The following is a 20,879-nucleotide window of genomic DNA, read 5'->3' as shown; positions in this document are numbered from 1 at the left end:
TGACGACTTTTGCATCCAGAAACTTATATACCACCTTCTTTAAAATACAAGGTGACTTGTCCTCTGCACCCCACTGTAATAGCAAATTCCACAGGTTCACCATCCTCTTGAGTAAAGAAATTTCACCTAATTTTTGTCCTAAATTTCATTCTGGAATGGTGTACTCTAATTTTAAGAGGGCTTTGTCAAAGGTGCAATATAAATAGAGATCTGTCTTTATCTCTCACCATTTAGAGCTTTTGCTTCCAGAATTCATGCCGGACCTCTTTACAGAACCCTGTTCTTTTCCAACGCTACTTAAAGTCCAATTCTCATATCGTCATAGAGTTATATCGCATGGAAACAGAGCCTTTGCCCCAAACACATATGCTAACCTAGATGTTCAAGCAATCTAGTCCCACTTGACTGTGTTTGACCCATGTCCCCCTAATCCTTTTCTATCAGTGTATCTGTCTTAATGTCCTGATAAATGTTAGAATGATATATTCTAACATTTCTTCCTTAATTAGTGCATAATTTTGCTAATGTACCTTTGATAGACACTCAATAGCCACTTTATGGGTACCTCCAGTAACTAATAAAGTGGATACTGAGTGTATGATCATGGTCTTCTGCTGCTGTAGCCTATCCACTTCAAGGTTCAATATGTTGTACATTCAGATATGATGTTCTGCACACCACTGTTGTAGCGTGTGGTTATTTGAGTTACTGTCACCTTCCTGTTGGCTTGAACCGGTTTGGCCATTCTCCCCTGATCTCTTTCATTAACAAGGTGTTTTTGTCCACAGAACTGTTACTCACTGGAAGTTATTTGTTTTTTGCACTATTCTTTGTGAACTCCAGAACAAGGGTTCCCAACCTGGGGTCTACGTACCCCTTAGTTAATGGTAAAGCTCATTGGCTCTGGAAACTGTTGTGCGTGAAAATCCCAGGAGATCAGCAGTTCCTGAGATACTCAAGCCACCCCTTCTGGCCACATTCTGTGGTCAAGTTCACTTAGATCACATTTCTTTCCTAGTCTGATGATGGGTTTGAAAAATTGAACCTCTTGACCACGTCTGCATGCTTTTATGCACTGAGTTGCTGCCACATGATTGTCTGATTAGATATTTGCATTAACAGATGTACAGGTGTAGTTAATAAAATGGCCACTGAGTGTAATTTGAGGCATTTTATCTAAATTAAATGAACCAAATAAGTGCAAGTTGTTAAGAAATATGTTGTGCTTTTAAATTGCTTACAAAGGATAAACTAATGCTCATGTTTCTGCTATGTTCTTCAGGTCTGGGAGGAAACTTATCAGAGAGTTGCAAACGAGCAAGAGATTTATGAAGGTACTGATGCAAGTTATGTCCATTTCTCTCCCACACGTTACTAGCTGGGTTATTTCTTCCAAGTTGCATTTTCTATTGTTGGAAGAAAAAAAATGATAAAAATTTATTGCACTAATGCTTAATAAAGAGGTCAAAAAGATAGGATTTATAGTTTCAGCGAAACTTTAGTAGAATTTGTCAAATGCAGCTCCAAAATTTTTTTTTTTAAAGTTTACCCAGCCCACACAACTACAGCAAGCTGAATAACATAGTCCAGATGTCAGGTATATGCACTGTTTTGGTGAGGTAGTTCTGCTGTGAGATTAGATGGGATGCAGAAAGTAAAATGACTGAATAGAGTGGATTCTGGTTAATTAGGCCTTCTGATAATCGGGACAGGCATTTATTTGGGACAACTCTTAACCAAAAATAAATTGAAAAAGTAGTTAGGATTTCCCTCATTTATTTGGAACATTTATCGCTTAATTGGGTAAGACACTGTTGCCGAAGTTTCTAACTAGTGTCAGTCGTGTGCACTTGTGTTGCCGTTAAACGTTACACCGTGCTTTGAGTGAACATTTTTTTAAGTAGCATCAGTTGTGTGTTTGTGTTCAAAAAGCAGTTATATTTGTCACTGATAATTGGTGAGAAATAAGCAGTAAGACATTTCAAACTGCATTACTCAAGCATTCAGACTTGGACATGCCAGAAATGGCTGGGAGTGAAAATAAAAACCATTTCTCTTATTCAACAAGTTAGGAATTATGAAAGTATCGACAATTATCTTGAATGTTAGAATTAAAATGAAGAGTTGGAGGATGCAGTCATCTCAAGCTTTGTATGAAGGCAGTCCATTATCTGCACTTGGTGTCTGTGCTGATGTTGATCATTTGCAGTCAATCAAAAGAACATGGCAGATGAATTCCATTGTCAATAACTATGAGGAGCCAATGAACAGTTTTATAATACTGTAGGAGTTACTGTATTTTAATTTGTTCTCTATTTCATTAGAATACATAAATTGTTACTCACTTAAATGTTAAGTTTTTTTTATAGCTTTGAACCATTCCCATGAAACTTCATTTAAATGGGAAAACTGCTTAAATGGGCTAAAATGTACTGATCCCGATGTGTCTCAGAATCTACTGTATCTGGATCTGCACAAGTCAATTACCATCTGCTTTGCATGCTCTGATGTTACTCCTTTATAAATACCCTAAACATACCTTCTGTGTAGGTGCACATTTATAACATCCACAAGATGCACTTCACCCTCTCCCCAGTACTACTTGGGTAGCATGTCATAAGCCCATAACTTTGTTCATCTAGAAGGACAAGGGCAATAGCTGAACAAAAATGCCACCACTTACCTCGAGCTCCTCTCCCAAGTTCCATACACAATAACACAAGTCTGTTTCCTCATTCCCGAACCACACTGCACATGACCAACATACATCCAGAATACTCATGTAGCTTGCACATTTTATCTTTAAGCACAACTTCATGATCTGATGCTACTCAAAAAAGAAAACCTGTACCTAACGACAATCACCCGCCAGATCAGCCCGTACATTCGCTCGATTGCCAAAGTGAAGGAACGCCTGGAACCCAGGTGAGATACATTTATTGTTATTACTTCTGTTCTCACCATTATCTCTGTACGTTTCTTTCCCCTTTTGAAGGTTCCCAGTGTTTCTGAGCTAGTTATGGACATAATGTCCTTTGCTAGCCTTTCTTCATTAAAGACATGTTCTTTTCTGCTGAGAAGCTTCACAGCCAGGGCTTATCTTGACTTCAGTTAAGCACAAGTAATTAATCCCAAGCAGAGATCACTGTGTGATTAGAAGGGGGAACCTAGACTAAACGTGTGCTCCTTGAATTTCTTATCGAGTTCCAGTAGATGCTGTGATCAGCCTTTATCTTCTCCTTCTTCCGGGCTTCAAGGTGTTCAAATGCTAAGCTGACATTAATGAGTGCCTCCTCGTTGCTTTTCGGTCAATATCTTCTGTGTTATAGTTCTCTATGCAGTTGGCAGTTACTCTATGCAGAGTAGCAGTTAGCATAACACTTTATGGCACCAGGTGTACGATTGGGATTCAATTCCTGCCACTGTCTGTAAGGAGTTTGTAAATTCCCCTCATGACCATGAGGGTTTCCTCCAGGTGTTCTGGTTTCCTCCCACATTCCAAAGACATACGGTTAGAATTAGAGCTGGTGAGTTGTAGGCATGCTGTGTTGGTGCCAGAAATTTGGTGACACTTGTGGGCTGGCCAGCATTACCCTCACTCATTTGATATATGCAAATGACACATTGCACTGCATGGTTCGATGTACATGTGACAAATAAAGAAAATCCCTCTGTTGTGTTTGCTCACCTATAACTACTATTGAGATCCTGAGCCTGGAGATAGAACAAGGCTGGAGCACAGTATAAGAATTTATTGAGCAAACCACTCAGCGGAACTCAACAGAGCACGACTACTTAAAGGTCAGGAAGAACATTCGAGAGGCTGCCTGGAACAACGATCAATAAGAGAAAGTCAGCCTGGGATTGACTGACAGCTGACCAATAGGCATTGGTTGCTCTCAGCTTGCCGTAATATTCTGTTTCATGTGTCACCAGATTATGCTGGATTTACAGCACAGAAATAGCCCAGAACAATCATAAGCTCTAAATAGGATTCCTCCCGCACTTCTTAATTTCAGACTGTTTAACTTTGCATTCCCTTCTGGTAGAATAAAATTTCACTTCATCCTTGACTTTATTACAGCTCCCTTAATGAAATTTGCACCTTGCTTGTTGTTGGCAGACTTAAAGAGCCAAAGGAAGTGAAGGATGACAGAACAGATAACATGTTGAAGATTTATGATGAAGGCTCTATTATGACTTCAGATGGGCAGTACAGGTAGGATTTCATCTGCAAAATTTCAAGTCTATCTTCCCAAATGTAATTGGTGAATACCAGACCCATTTAGATCAGCAAAGATATACATTTATGTAGCACCTTTTATACCCAAGGTCAATCAAAAGCAGTTTACAGACAATGAAATACTTTTGAAGGATACCCTTTAATGCATTTGGGAAATGTAGCAGGGAATTTATACATAGTAAGATCCCAGAGGCAACAATGTGAAAATGGCTAATTGTTTTTCACATTAGTGGAGGGAGATATATTACCAAGACACAAGCTTTCACATCCATCTGAAGAAATAAAAGGTTTCATCAGGAAGACAGTATCTTAAACTGCTGTACCTTCCTCTATACTGCATGGAGCAACAGCCTAGATTATGTCTTCAAGAACATATGGATCTATTGGAGGAACTTGGCAAGCATTGAGGGAGCAGTTTGGGGGGGGGGGGGGAGGTGCGAGGAGGAAAGGAATTGTTAATATCCTTGGTCAACTCCCTGCACCAGATCCACTGAGCTCCTTCAGCAATTTGTTTTTGCTCCAGATTCCAGCACCTGCAATTCCAGTCCCTTGAATGCAGTCTGAATCCACATCACCTGAATGACTGACAAAGTTACTGCTGTGACTAATTGGGCTTAATGATCTGATCTTAACTAAATTATCTGACCTGGCTCCAAAGGAAAACTAGATTTCCCAATCGTCAGTACTGAAGGACTACGACAGCTGGAAAATATATTCACCTAGTTCAAATAACACAACATACTCAGTTGAGTTTCATATCAAAGGCCATTCCAGCAACCTACTGGAGGAAGAAAATGTGGAAACGTCTCACTATAGCAGTGAGTATGACCATCCTGGGCTAACTTATTTCTAACAGTGGTCTGGCAGCTGCCCTGAATGCCAATCTGTCCCTGCCAAGAGTATGATAAATACTGAAATTGCAGGTGTTACTGAGCTATTCCCACAATGAGAAAGAATAGATTGGTGCACATAGAAAAGTGATTTGGCCCTTCAAAACTATGTGATGACAATTAACTCCACTCAACCATTCTTTCCCCACTGCCCTCATTTTTGTCATTATTTATCCAAGTCTCTTTTTTAAAGTTATTTTGAAATTAGCCTCTACTCATTCCCTTTACCAGCAGTCTACAGATTATATCTGTGTAAATAAGAAATTCTCACCTCTCTTCTGAACCTTTTCTCAGAGCACCTTAATTCTGAGTTCGCTGTTCTTAACCCTGGTTCTTGTGTAAACCTTTTACCATTTTCTCCACCAGGTTATTTCCTCGGGAAAAAAGTTATGATTGTTTTGCATTCAATCTGTACTGGATTAGGTTGGAATACAGTTGTGGGGGGGGGGTGGAAGCAGGTAAAGGTGTAAATAGATCAACTAGGATGTGCTTGTTTATGGAGTGGGCAGGTGCCAAAGCTGACACTTAATATTGTCAAACAGCCCATCCTACCTCTAGAACCGGTTCCAGGGCAGGATCTCATTGGAGACGGGGAATAAAACCAGAAGATAAAGTGTAACTTTTTTGATTTTCTTTCAGGAATGACCTTGCTTGCATGAGTGAAGATAAAGAAAAACAGATGGACAACAAGGACAAGGTTATTGACAACCGAACTCTAAATATTCTGTCGGAGGATTCGGAGGTGAAATGCAAAGACTTGTATCGTACAACAAAACTGAAAAGTGGATTGGACACCCCTGACAGAAAGGAGATCACTTTATAGTACATGTACACTAAGAGACATATCCTCCAGTTAATAGTGACAGCTGCAGAATGTAAATACAACATATTGACTTCACCATGGCTTTGGAAGCTGTTCACTATTCTTTAACAACCACAGATCTGGTTCACAACATTATGCTTAAATAAGAACCTCATAGTTAAAAACATAGATATTTGGTTCCATTATCTTTCAGCAGAGAATAAAACCCAAGAGATGATGTCAGTTTACTCATAATGCTTGTTTGATGTTGCTCTGACTACCCTTATGTTTTATGCTTTCTTGCATTTCTGGTCACGTCATTACTTATTTGAACAAAGACATGATTTATTATTATAGGATTCTTCTACAAGGAGCACCAACAAAATGAAGTGATAAAGTTGGGAAGCACTCAGATTCAACAGGTAGTTACGAAGGAAAACGTTATGTTGGCCAATAAAGTGAGACAAGTGACTACAACAGTTGAGATGTCTTACTCCAGTTATGTATACAGTATAGGTCCTTACCCAGGAATATACTTACAAGAAATTGTATGTAAATAGAAGTATACCAGATTGATTTGTGGGGAGGCAGGTTTGTCAAATGTAGACGCACTAAATAGACTTCAAAATTGTTCAGGGGCATGAAAAGGTAGATGTGAAGTTGGTGTTATTCCTGTCTAGAGGGTCTCAAACACAAGAGTCAAAATAAGAGATATGCCATTCGTGGAAGAGGTTTATTCAACCAAAAGGTAACAAATCTTTGGAATTCACTACCCAAGAGGGATGTGGAGCTTCAACTGCTGAGTATATTCAATATTGAAAAGCCAATTGACCTTTCTTAATCAAGGGATGTGGGATTAGTGTGTGAAATTGATACTGGGATAAAAGACCTCTGCAGGTATTAGACACTGAATGAACTGCAGTTATATATTTATGATATTTAAAAACAGATGGTTTTTAAATATGTCATCTCCTCCCTTGAACCATGGACTTTTATTAATGCTTCAGGAGATTACGTGGCTGTGACAATGGGTAGGTGTTGCAAATATGTGGAAGGAGAAATATTAAGGCCTTAATAGTTTGCTTCATGCGATATCTAGTCCCATTTTTGCTCCCCAGTGTTACGTTTCTACTGCTTGTTACTATTATTCCACAGATAAGGCCAAGAAGTATGCCAGTAGGTAGTTTAAGAATTCCAAATCCTAATATAAACGTGGAGAGACTGAACACAAGGCACTGGGGTAGAATCCTTTGCAACCAGCTTAGTTTTGCTGTCCATTAATCTCAAAGGAGTCTGATTCATATGCTGCCTGGTTAGACATCTGATCCATACCACCTCATTCTTCTCTGGTGTACTCAAGTTAAAATTGGGGCTCAAATATCAGCAAAGAATGATAATGGCCAGTACAACCAAGTCTGACCATATCATCAACAGATATCCTGGTAGTATATTTGCAACCAGACTTGCTAGATGATGCTTAAGAGTAAATGTGCTGATTTTTCTCTGTACATTTCCCATCTCCCCCTTCCCATGTGCATGAAATGTGGGCTAAGTAGCTTCACAATTACTAATGCCACATCACATGAACTTAGTTATAAAAGATCATCCATAAAATAACTATGTCACTCATAACAGAATATTACTGACTTTGGTTGTGTAAAGCCACAAGAAATATATACCAGACAACATGGAGTGTGTGCATTTAAATACAATAATGAAGCAGCAGCAAATAGCAAAAAGTACAGATTGAAAATGCTGTTTAAACTAAAATAGGAAAAAATGTGTTGGAAAAGCACAGTTCAATTAGCATCTGAAAAGAAAGAGACCAGTTCATGTTCCAGGTGTAAACAGAAGCAAGTCTGATGAAGGACGCAACCCCTAACTATCAACTCCCCCCCCCCTTCTAAACTTTTGTATATCTACAGTATTATCTACTTTTGTCAGTAAAGGTTAACAGCAAATTAGGCTACAGCAAAATATCTTGTACAAGCGGAACAATGAAATTGAAAAGTTTTTTTTATTACTCCTTGGTGACTGAAGGATAAAGCTTAAAGTTTCCATGAATAAAACAGAAAAGTTTACAAATCAGTAAATTGTCTCACCCGCTTCTCCCTCTTCCTGAAACTTCAGCCCTGCTCCATTCCTGAAACCTCTATAGTTTTTACATGTACATTACATATTGGTTATTTCTCACTTCTGGGGATTACGGTATTTCATAGAAACTCCTGAAAGCCACCACAGGGTGTGAACCTCATGTTGGATGTTAATGGTAGCTATGTTTCAGTGGTTGAAATAGAAGTTTTCCAACTTAACACTACCATTAAAAACTGTTTCATAAACATAATTTTATATATTTAGAACTTTTTCTAAAATGTTAATTTAAAGCATTGAAATTGCCACCACTTGTTCATAAACAATCAAAGAAATATCTGTGAGTTATCAATATTTAATGAGTCACTGCTGTTTCTAAAGTATTTTCATTGTGATGTTGACTATGTGTAACTTAAATATTTCAACAGCCCTTTGATGAATTATGTAAATGATGGGCTTGCTTAGGTCCAGGTGAAAGAAACACAAAGATATTCAAGCTATTGCTATCAATTGACATGTTTCCTTTCCTTTTAAGATGTTCATAGTAACTTTTGCATGACATAATTTATTGAAGTTGGAGGATATCTCCACTAACTTAATTTCCATGAAAAATAAGTCATTTGTCAGAAGAGCTTTAGGCAGGATGGTGCCTGGATTTGAGGGCATGAGCTACAAGGAGATTGCATAAACCAGAGTTGTTTTCTCTGGAAAGTTAGAGCCTGAGGGGTGGCCCAAGTTTTGGAATTGTAATTTTAAGATTATAGCCCTCATCCTAGACTCTAATGCCATTATATAAACAAGCTCAATTCATGGCCTACAGAAAAATCTTGACCCTAACTGCCCAGTCAAATCAAAAAGACACCAGAGAAGAATGAGCATGTTAGGATTATTTTTTGGTTTTTTAAAATTGTGCAGAGGTTTGATGAAATCAGCAGCTTGTTTACACTCAATTGTACCCTAAAACTAGAAATAGAAGATCATCACTAATAAATCAAAGAAAGAATTTAGGGTAATTCTCTTCACTCAGGGTACTACCACATGGAATGATTGAATGGATGCACTCAAGGGAAGCTGGATTTCTGGATGAATGGCCACCTTCTATGCGGCAATCCTAACTCTATCTTACTTTGTGTTCTGTGCTGATTCTGTCCAAACGTAGCTGAAAAGTGCACAAGTGTTGGTAGAATAAGACTTGGAGGTAAAGTGTGCATCATGGTTGAAATCATACTGAAATGACAGGAGTTTGTATAAACAATCATCTGACAAGGAATTGGAGATGTTGGTACTGTACCTCAATGAAGAATGCTGAAGAAAGTGAAAAATCAAAGGGTCAACACTAAACTGGGGGATATACTGCAGGCACCAGTTCCTGTTTGCAAGCTAATAATTTTGACATTTGATGCCTCAATAAAAGACTGTAACCTAAATTAGTACTTGGTTCATTCATTGTCATTTTTTGAACTAAAACAGTTGAATATTTATAACTTTCAAAGGCAATAAATGTTGGCTGTGACAGTATCTGCCACATCCTGAACACAAGACAAAGTTATTTGAATGGTGCGGATTAACACAGGCTGTTCCATCTTTCCCCAGCCTCTACGCATCTTGTATACTGTGTGTACACACATTCAAGTGCACAAATCTTATCTAAGGTTTCTTAAACTAATGGGTACCATAGTAAATTGCAGTTTCCCTACAACTAGTTTAAAAATCAAAAGGCTTGTTATGTAAAGAGGAACAAGTCCATTGTTTTTTCAGTGTAACTTATTGTAATAATGTCAAAGTACCACATAAGATCATTGTATTATTAAATTTCTGAGCACTGACTTGTTTGACTGAAGTTCACTAATCTTTCCTATGGCTTTCCATTTAGCTTATCTTGCAATCTTCCTTTTCATTTCTCTCTTTGTCACAGTCATTCCAGGAGATAAAAAGGTGAAGAGCTTTGCCTGCAGCAGTCCTTCCTCTATAATGCATCCTGGCCAAAACTAAATCAAAAGTTTAATATTGGTCTGCCTACTCTGGACATGACTGCAGGCTGGATTACCCCTTTGATACAACAAATTCACTATATATGCCAGTGATATTAAACCTGTGATTCAGATAAATTTAGTTTCTCAGCATAACAACACATTACAAGTAGTTAACGACCCCATGTTGTTTATCCATCCTTTCATGCTAGCACATCTGCTGCAGAGTGATCTAACTAATCTTCCTCCTGTGCTGTTCATCAGTGAATCGGTAACTAACTTCAGTACTTGCATAGAGCTAGTTTGACAAAATAAGCCATTCAATCCATCTGTTCTGTGCTAGGGTCTATATTCTATGCAAACCTTTCAACTCCTTTCAACCAGTACTTGCAGTGATTTCAAATACACGCACAGGTTGGGCATCCAAAAATGAGCAACTCACCCACTACTGCTCTGAAGCTTTTCCATCATTTGAAGCATGGGACTGAAGTGTGACAGAATACTCTATGTCTGCACAGATGAATGCAATTCTCAACATACAAGAGATTTGACAAGATTCAGAAAATACCTGCCCAATTTATTAGCTCTTTGGAATACCTGTGCATTCCGGTTGTAGTCTGCAAGATGTAGAAAGTTGGTAAAGTTTTTACAACAGCAATACCTAAATGCAAGAACTCTACTGCCTGTAAGGACAAAGGCAGTGGGCACATGGGACTACCTTAAAGAAAATGTCCTCTCATACATGAACTATACATTGAATCTGTCCAGTCAATGTCCTGAAAACCTCTGCTAATCACAATGGGTTAGGCATCTTTACCTCTTCATTTCAAAAGTTCCAGTGTGTCTCACAACCAAGTTCTCAACTGTAATCAATGAAGGGGTTTAAATTGATGTTAGCAGTTAAGTCATCTACAAAGTATTAATGCATCAGTGTTCATTACAAGAGTTTAAATGTGAAAGGCCACTCAAATGAGTTAGTGGACTATAGCCGTAACATCCTTAAATGTTATGCTACAAGGAAGAACTTTTCAGAAAATGTGAAACTTTAAATATTTCTTTACTCCTACCCCTCTCAACTGCAATACACCAACCCAAGGTCATAGAGGCCAACGATAACAACAATGCAACCAATTTATTCACTTCAAATCAAAAAATTAAATTTCACTTGTGCAGCAGCTATTCATCAGCAGCTTTTACAGTTCTAACCTATCTGCTTCCAAAATGTACCCCCCCCATTCAAGCCCAACTATATTTTAATACTCATTAGATTAGTTTTACAAGGAAACAACTTTCCATCCCTCCCTGACCCTCAAAAGTAACTTGTTCTCCCTCTCTCTCTTCCCCAGTTGTGGTGGAGGCAAATACATTAGGGACATAGAAGAGGCTCTTCAGATGGGCACATTGATTAAAGTAAGATGGAGGGCTCTGTGGGAGGGAAGGATTAACCGATCTTGATGTAGGTTAAAAGGTTAGCACAATATTAAGGGGTTAAGGGCTTATACTGTGCTGTATGGTTCTGTGTTTTATATTCTGATGAAAGGTCTACTCTTTCTGCAGACTTTGCCTACCCGCAGTTTTCAACATTTCCTTTTCAGATTTCCAGAACCTGCAATTTTTAAAATAACTTTCCTTCACATCTTTACTCATCACAAAAATTTTCAACAAGCCCACTTTTTGAAAATTTACAAAATGTGTCCTTCAAAACATATTGTCTAAAGTTTCATCTTTAAAGGCCTCAAACAAGTGTACACTATTTCTCTAAATTACAATTATCCAATCAGAACAAGACAATGGAGTTACCTTACAGTAATTTAGACAGGCCATCGGTTAACCTTTCATTTTCTCCTGTCTGACATGATGAATGGATAACCATGAGACAAATTATTGTAGACGTGAAACAGCACACCAACAGTTTCAGCTGGCTAATCACAAACTCCTTGGCATTGATGTGAAACTTGATTCAGCATTACAAGCTCTGCTGTAAACACACTGAAGTATTCTCTTCACTCTCCCTCCGGCTGTTGTACCTTTGCTCTTTAGCACAGGGGTTCCCAACCTTTTTTATGCCATGGATCAATAACATTAAACAATGGGTCCATGGAACCCAGGTTTGGAACCCCTGCTGCCATATAAATTACACCTTTGTGCACTCGCAACAACCCATCCCCTTGAGAATTATTAGCTCGTTTTAAAAATCATGTCTGTGACAGTGGTGAAGTGGTATCACCACCCGGACTTTGGAACAAGAGGTTCCGGGTTTGAATCCGGCCGGCTCCTTGCATGCTCTCCATCCACAGTGGGTTAAGCATCGAGCTAGCAACGTGGCCTCGTAAAAAAGAAAGATGCTAAAGAAACAACAAGGTTCCTGCCTGATACCGCCAAACAAAGCACGGGGAGGAACTTTTCCTTTACTTACCTTTAAAAATATCATTGAATAGAAGGATGGAGGTTATTCAGTTTATAGTATCTGTGCTAGTTTATTTGAAGTACTCCTTTTCTCCTAACTCTGGACAAGATATTGTTCATTCTCTTAAATATCTGCCTTAGTATTCTTTTGTTAGATTACACCAGTGAGGCATAAATACATTTCCTACATTTAAAGATGCCACATAAAAGCTATTGTTAATAGTTGAAGCTTCACAAGACAAATACCAAATTGGGATATGGGCTAATGTCAATGGGAAACTGTTTTAGTGTTCTTTGGTCCTGGGCAACAGGGTCAGGAAAGAGACAAGAGAAACAGATCAGAATCAGACAACTTCAAAAATCAGAGATTATGCTTTGATGCATGTCTATCTTTAATTTACAAGATATGAAATGATAGACTCCAAAAGGAAATGTGGCTCATAGCAAATTACCTCATTTGTGCATTTGTGGACATGTACCAACTCTGCTGATGGTAACTTGGGGTTAGAATTGAAGTGATAGAACATGACCATGCTGCCACAAAATCTAGAAAGCAGTGAGTCTGCATGCACAGTGTAAGAGATAGGTTAATATTTTAGGTAAACACCTGTTTTTATTTAAGATTTCCAGCATTTGCAGTTTTTATCCCCATATTTAAATATGGTAATACTTTTCCCATTCTCCCCCAATGGTGCAGAGGTAACAAAAAAGTGGTGATCAACTTTATATCTATTTTTCTCAAGGTGAAGGATGGGAAAAGAGACAGTTTCAGTTCAGGCACTCAAAGTAACCATTTAGTGGTTCTAGGTCAGGTACAGCACACAACACAGCTCCCTCAAAAGCACCCCGACAATGACTCAGCTCCAAATCTCAGATGCTTGCCCAAACATGACCACTCCTAGCTCAAATCTCTTGTGAGAAAGCCAATTTAGTGCCAATTCATCCAAAACGAGAGGCAGATTATGAGAAATAGGCCCATGCTTGGTAGGAATTGAGTTGAGACATCAATTTTATGAAGGGTGGTTGCTAAGAGAAACTTTCAGTCCATCGCCCTGGGTGCTTACATAACCAGGATCCAGGAGGTGTAAAGCTGGTCCTTTGTCATTGTATAAATAAAAGCTCAACATAAAATATTTCTGAATAAAAAGTAACAGATTCTGGTCAAGACAAAATAAAGCAAATCCACCTGTTTTTTTAAAACAAACCATGATTATCTTTGTTTATAGTAAGACTGATATTTATGTAATTTACCTTTCCTGATACAATGTGTTGGTACATTACAATAATGCATCTTCCCTAAAATAGTATAAAGCAGCCCTCCTGGAATTGTTTTTGGTCATAAACAGTCCTTATATGAAGTACAAAGTCTATAATGAATGGCTTTGTCAAAGCAATAGCTGGAGTGAGTGGCCTCTAAAATTTGCACTGAGTATTTCAGTTCCCACTATCCACAGTGCTCCTTTACAGATTTGTCCTCTGCAGCACCACACTCTTGCTCTAACAGATTGAAGCTAGCTAAGATATTCTCAACAGCAACAGCTGAGGAACTCTTCTCAAGATTGAAATCAAATATTGAGGTGCTAAGGGTTAACAGCAGCCTGTTGTCAGCTCATTTGATTGTATGTTTCTTTCTTATTGTCCCTTTTCACTTCATGGTTCTAATTTTGCACCTTTGATGAAGGGAAGTCGTGTTGGAATCTGTTTCTTATACAGTTCATAGTCTTCACCAAAAAACTGGATTAGAGTCATCTCCTCTTCTTCAATACGTTCGCGAAAAAAGCGCCAAGAAGCCAATGTGTATCCCACGATGCAGATGGGATTACATAAAATTACCTGAAAAATAAATGACAGTAGCAAGAATTACATCCCCTTATAGTCTGAGAAAACACGAATTGTACCATATTTGTTCCATTTCAATTGATATCCTTTCTACTGGAATGGAAATGTGTAGAAAGCATAACCGCACCTATATTTTAATATGCCAATCAGTCAAGAAAGAAACTGATTATCATTAATCTGGATGATTGTCATTATAGCTTCTTTTGAACGGGATATGAGAAAACCTCAATACTTACTGCTCTCGCTTAGCTTTAATTGCTTATATTTCTGAATCATGTGGGCACCCCACTTGCAATGTATAGCATGTCATCAGCAGGGTATTGGATTTATGCTCCCAACCTTTGCCAAGAAAAATCAATGGTGAACCTACCTGAGTGCCAATGCTCCAGTAAAACCAGCCCACATAGGATGGATGTCTGGACCAAGAGTAAACTCCAGAGGTGACGAGCCTGTGGGACTCCGCCTTCTCATTTTGTACAATATGATTAAAATTTGATCCGGCTGTCAACATGGCTGCTTTGCGTAGCGATTCCCCAAATAGGGCCATCAGCAAACCAAGGAAACTGAGCCACGTGACTTGCTTCATGTCTGCAGGTGAGATGCAAAGAGATTTAGTGTTCTCAATTACTGAGACAGAAAATGCTGAGAAACCGCTATCAGGTTTGCAACCTCTGAAAAGAAATTAACATTTAATGACAATTAATTTTCATTAGAAATGTAGATTCTGATTTGAATAAGCACAGAACCATGGAATATGGTTGGGTAGGGGAAGAAATGATAGATAATGCGGAAAACAAAAGAGAGTAAATGCAAATAAGAGTTACAGCTTCATTATAAAATACAATTCCCAGTTGTGACACAAGATCAATCTGAGATGGTAAGTTTCCTCTTTACAGACCTAACCTCCTGAATACTTCCAGTACTTTTGCTTTAATTTTTTATCTCTTCATTATCTTCAGTTTGCCAATTTTATTTGGCAATAACTAGAAAATATCTGCTTTCAGTATAGAAACATAGAAAATAGGTGCAGGAGTAGGCCATTCGGCCCTTCGAGCCTGCACCACCATTTATTATGATCATGGCTGATCATCCAACTCAGAACCCCGCCCCAGCCTTCCCTCCATACCCCCTGATCCCCGTAGCCACAAGGGCCATATCTAACTCTCTCTTAAATATAGTCAATGAACTGGCCTCAACTGTTTCCTGTGGCAGAGAATTCCATAGATTCACCACACTGTGTGTGAAGAAGTTTTTCCTAATCTCAGTCCTAAAAGGCTTCCCCTTTATCCTCAAACTGTGACCCCTTGTTCTGGACTTCCCCAACAACGGGAACAATCTTCCTGCATCTAGCCTGTCCAATCCCTTTAGGATTTTATACGTTTCAATCAGATCCCCCCTCAATCTTCTAAATTCCAATGAGTACAAGCCCAGTTCATCCAGTCTTTCTTCATATGAAAGTCCTGTCATCCCAGGAATCAATCTGGTGAACCTTCTTTGTACTCTCTCTATGGCAAGGATGTCTTTCCTCAGATTAGGGGACCAAAACTGCACACAATACTCCAGGTGTGGTCTCACCAAGGCCTTGTACAACTGCAGTAGTACCTCCCTGCTCCTGTACTCGAATCCTCTCGCTATAAATGCCAGCATACCATTCGCCTTTTTCACCGCCTGCTGTACCTGCATGCCCACTTTCAATGACTGGTGTATAATGACACCCAGGTCTCGTTGCACCTCCCCTTTTCCTAATCAGCCACCATTCAGATAATAATCTGTTTTCCTATTTTTGCCACCAAAGTGGATAACTTCACATTTATCCACATTAAATTGCATCTGCCATGAATTTGCCCACTCGCCCAACCTATCCAAGCTTTACAAACTCGCTCCCTGCTCCACATTGACAAATACAGTAATGGGCAAAAGTCTTCAGCACCCTAGTTATATATTTGTGCCTAAGACTTTTGCACAGTACTGTAGCTCCTAAGAAGAGAGTATCAGGGCATATGGAAGACGATTCTGTACTGCCATTCCTGACCAATACACAGTAAACCCTACAGAAAATTATGTATGGATTTTATGGACAAGACATAGCAGTGATCCTCAGCTATCTCCATCTTTATCCCTATCGATAGAAAATGCTAGGCTACACAGGCAAGATCTCAAAGTATTGTGAAACTCCATTCTCGAAAAAAAATTAACCATGTCTCTAGAGCAGCAAAATAAGAATTTTAGGAAAAACAACAGGAAATCACACAATTCCAACTGCTACACAAGTGGGTGAGACCATGTTCTACACAACTTTTCAAAGCAAAGTTACTGTTGAATGCTCTAATTAAGAGAGCATCTCCACGGCCATTTGTTACTTTACACAGAATATTACGGAGATAAGCAAATTCTGTTCAACAGTCTAATTTGAATTTTTAATTCAGTCTAAATTCAGAGCCGCCTCCGCTCTTTTGAAATGACGTTTACTCAACAATATAATTTCATGACATATGTGAGTGATGATAAACCTGATTCTGATTCAGGTCCCTATTGTGGACATAGAGGGGAAAGGGGCAGGGAGAGGGGAATTATGGTTGGGAAAAGGGGAAGGGAGTGGGGAACGAGTGGGAAGCAGTTTTCCATAATGATCAATATACCAATTGCATGGAATCAAATGACTTTGCCTGGTGTCTCAGGGCTGAGTGTGTCTGGAGCCCCACCATAGCACTCCTTCTCTGCCACCTGTCCCATACCACCCCCCATGGTGCTCCACCCTCACCATTCCTAAAGTTCTGTGCTCCAGCTTTACAAACTCGCTCCCTGCTCCACATTGACAAATACAGTAATGGGCAAAAGTCTTCGGCACCCTAGTTATATATTTGTGCCTAAGACTTTTGCACAGTACTGTAGCTCCTAAGAAGAGAGTGCAATTGATGGGTTGTGTAAACTCCATATTCCCAATCATTTCTCCTCAGTGGAATTCACAGCAAGATTTCCATTCTTAAGTATTCAATACTCCTTCATGAATATTCTCCGCTAATTAACGAAATGAACGAATCCTGAACAGTTTGCCACTCAAACTAACTGAATTTCTTCCTTTGTTGGGACTTGAGGACCTGAATAATGGGGAAAGGCTGAAAGGGTTCAGACTTTACTTGCTGGAACAGGAGAATGAGGGCGATCTTATGGAGGTGTGCAGGCGTGTTCCCCTCAGTCTTAGGCACCCCAGCTATATACATGTTCCTCAGACCTTTGCACAGTATTCCTTCTCTTTGATAAGGGCTTTGAAGTCCCTCATTCATCATTTACTAGAAACAATCAAATCAGCTGCAAAAATATTTTTACCAAAATTGTAGCTTAGAGATCAGACTCATCTGACTTTATCATCTACACTGCAGGAGTAAGGAGTAAAAATTACTGATGTCTAGTGCCAAACAAGAATGGAACCGACCTCTGCTCTGTAAGGACATACAACTTAAAGCCACACCTTAAAGGTTTTAGAATATAGCAATTTTGTCTCATTTCTTCAAATAAATCTAGAAGCACATTACAAGCCACAACATACATAATAAGGGGCAGGGAAAATTCTTTATTCTATTTAACAAGTACATCACACGTGTCAATTTGGAAAAAGTAGCCACAACTCACCTGGAAAGAGAAGTTTCTCAATGGTAAACTCCACCCAGGAAGACATGGCTGCTAGTTTGTATTCTGCACTATGATTTAACAAGAAAGAGTCTAGAGAGAGGGACTTGGGATTAATAACTGCAGTCACAAAGTATTCTGAATAGTGGAAAAAACTCAGAGAGCACAAATACCTGTTGAAAGAACAGATATTTAAAATGTTACTGATATCCATGAATTCTATACCCTACTGTACCATGCAGACTTCACATGAAGCTAGGCCATTATCTGAAGCTACCAGAAGAGAAAAATACAACAGTTACTAGTCATATTTCTAATCTATTATTAATATTCATATTACTAACATATTTCAAAGAACTTGATTTACAGGGTATTAGGAAAGCGCTTTTGATGTCTCAGTACATTGGTACCATTTTCTCAGCATACAAATGGTTTAGTAAAAAAAATCTTTGTACTAAACGGCTATTCTATCATCACTAATTAATAGAAATATAACTTCAATGATATTGTGCACCTTTAATACTGATTAATTGCTTTATGTCTAGCGGAAACGTTAACGTGCAGACACATGAACAGTGACTTTGAAACCATGAAACAATGCTTGAATATGAAGCTGTGCCGAACAAGATTTCTTTTAAATTAATTAAGCCTCTGGCAAGCAGGCCATAAACAATCTAGCAAATTAACATACCATCCAAAATGTTGCCATGATGATCCTCCGAAGCTCAGTATTAAACCACAACCACAAACAAAACCAAGGAAACAGGCCCGAACAGCAATCTGGAGGCAAAGTTACAAATCAAAAATATTGTTTGAAAAATAATCTAAAGTGATTCAATAGGATAGCAATTTTACGCAGCTGAAAAAATTTTTTTTAAAAAAGGATGCATCTTATCTAATATTTGTCACTCTCCCCTGCCTCCATTTCACTGCAGACTTGCCTTTTTATTTTCTGCAACAAAGGTTATGTTATTGCCCCTTCCTGATGAACTGTTAACTGTTTCCTTAGCTGGGTTTTCGGAGCATTGCGGTTTTGCTTTATACAGGTTTCCAAACGTGCATCATTTTGCTTTTGGACCCCGACATTCCAACAATCCCAGAGAACAGATGAACTTGAAGAATTGGCTACATGCTTCTGAAACCACTTGGCCATTCAGTAAGATCGGGACTGATCATTTGCCTCAAGTCCACTTTCCCACACAATTATCACATCTCAACTAAGGGACTGAGTATCCATTGCTTTCTTCCGTTCAAAATGCCCTGGGGTTGGCGGGGGTAAAGGAGAAAATCTTTTCATGCTTCTTTCAACATAAAAAAGAATCAATTCATCCAAGCTATAATCAGCTTGGACAGTAATCCCTTTATTTTCTTTCACTCACGTTAGTTCCCTGTGACATTTTCTCCCTCATATGCCCAGAAACTCCACACAGAATCTCCTACACCCACGTACAGAAAGGGGCATTTACAGGAGGCAATTGACCACCATCTCTGGGGTGTGGGAATAAAACAGAAAACCCAGTTATAGCATTGTAAACGCCACACAGGTAGCGACAGGGGTCAGGATCAAACCTGAGTCACCGGGGCTTGGGAAGCAACGACGTGCCTGTTGCACGCCAGTTCAAGCCTCTATATTCCTCTCCGCTGATATCAGAGCCTTAGAAACATCCTCGCGAACAGTATCAACTGTTCAATCGAATGGATGTGTCATTACAACATCCATTCGGATTCTTCGAAAAACTTGTGTCTCCTCACTTTTATAGTTTGGATTAAAACAAAATCACATTGAAATTATTCCTCACTCCCTGTATCCTGTGTTGTTTTTTGCAGATTTTCAGCATCTTCGCGTTAAGTTTTCAACTTTTAATCCAATGGATACTGTGTTGGTTAACGCCACCCCCTTTAAACTTGGGTTTTAGCGCCGTGGATACTCTTTAAACTTGGCTCAGGTGGCGGCGCAGGGGAGCAAAGGCGGCAGGCTGAAGGGACGGTATTTTAGTGGTGGGAAGAATCCGGATGGTGTGCGAGGGAGGGACGCACAATCCCCAGCCCTGCCCGCGTCGCCAGGAGACGCTCCCTAGTAACCGGGGTGCAATTCCGCCCCCTCGCCCGTCCCGAGTGCTTCTCAGGGAGGCAGAGCGGGAACACCCGCTCCCCACCGCGGGTGTTACCTGGTAATGAAGCCCCCGGTACAGCAGCAGCAACAGGACGTTGATGACAGCCAGGTGGATCGCCAGCAGCGCGCGGTTGGTGAAGACGCTCTGGGCGCGGATGAGCCCCGGCACCAGGACGACGGAGACCCCCAGCACGAAGCAACCGGCGCTCAACCGGCCCTCCGCCACCAGCCGGCCACCTGCCATCGCCACCGCGGCTCTCGCGAGACCCGCGCCGCTCACTGCGGGACCCGGCGGATCTCGCGGAAGTCCGCGGACGCCTCGCACCCGTTCCCAACTGCGCAGCCGCGGGGAGAGGCGGCCGGCTCACGTGATCGCGGTAGGTGGCCATTGACCGGCTCACGTGATCGCGGTAGGTGGACGCCGGCCGGCTCACGTGATCGCGGTAGGTGGCCATTGACCGGGTCACGTGATCGCGGTAGGTGGACACCGGCCGGCTCACGTGATCGCGGTAGGTGGACGCCGGCCGGGTCACGTGATCGCCGGCCGGGTCACGTGATCGCGGTAGGTGGCCATTGACCGGGTCACGTGATCGCGGTAGGAGGACTGGCCGGGCTGCTGTGAGGGTGTCAGTGGACGGGCGGGGTGTTATGTGGAAGCCTCGTCCCCCTCCTTAGGTGGACCTCAGGGGCAATAGGGCAAATTTGAAGAAGCCTGGCAGGGTTATTCCCAGTATTATGGCCACTATTGACCGTAAACCAACGTCACAAGACGTAGCTGAATTGTGTAAATTGGTTGCTGCCTTGCTGGCATACTTGATAAATTGTTGATAAATGTTCTAGTGCTTCCCGGCGTTAGGTTATGATCCATTCCTTTACTCGGCTCGAAGCTCGAGAAGAG

The 20,879-nt window shown here is 40.2% G+C and overlaps 2 protein-coding genes across 2 annotated transcripts in view; one reads left to right on the top strand and one right to left on the bottom strand.

Moving 5' to 3' along the window:
* The window catches only part of rnf207b (ring finger protein 207b), a 52,862-nt gene extending 43,106 nt beyond the window's left edge, over nucleotides 1–9,756 (top strand). Inside the window, exons 15-18 of the mRNA XM_072244868.1 lie at nucleotides 1,283–1,334; nucleotides 2,808–2,925; nucleotides 4,124–4,219; nucleotides 5,773–9,756. Coding sequence (XP_072100969.1) covers nucleotides 1,283–1,334; nucleotides 2,808–2,925; nucleotides 4,124–4,219; nucleotides 5,773–5,956 — 450 coding nt within the window. The 3' untranslated portion in view covers nucleotides 5,957–9,756. The remainder of the gene's footprint in view (nucleotides 1–1,282; nucleotides 1,335–2,807; nucleotides 2,926–4,123; nucleotides 4,220–5,772) is intronic.
* icmt (isoprenylcysteine carboxyl methyltransferase) lies at nucleotides 7,964–20,331 on the bottom strand. The gene is made up of 5 exons (XM_072244870.1): nucleotides 20,037–20,331; nucleotides 18,560–18,648; nucleotides 17,872–18,041; nucleotides 14,612–14,829; nucleotides 7,964–14,235 (listed from the first exon to the last, which is right to left on the bottom strand). Exons 1-5 carry the CDS (start codon nucleotides 20,223–20,225, stop codon nucleotides 14,053–14,055), a joined length of 849 nt encoding a protein of 282 aa, XP_072100971.1. The 5' UTR covers nucleotides 20,226–20,331; the 3' UTR covers nucleotides 7,964–14,052.
* Nucleotides 20,332–20,879: the final 548 nt, after the last annotated feature.

This window comes from Mobula birostris, chromosome 27 (assembly GCF_030028105.1).
Source record: "Mobula birostris isolate sMobBir1 chromosome 27, sMobBir1.hap1, whole genome shotgun sequence".
In the NCBI taxonomy this organism is placed as follows: domain Eukaryota; kingdom Metazoa; phylum Chordata; class Chondrichthyes; order Myliobatiformes; family Myliobatidae; genus Mobula; species Mobula birostris.
The sequence above is the reverse complement of the archived record's forward strand: the minus strand, read 5'-3'. Positions and strand labels throughout refer to the sequence as shown.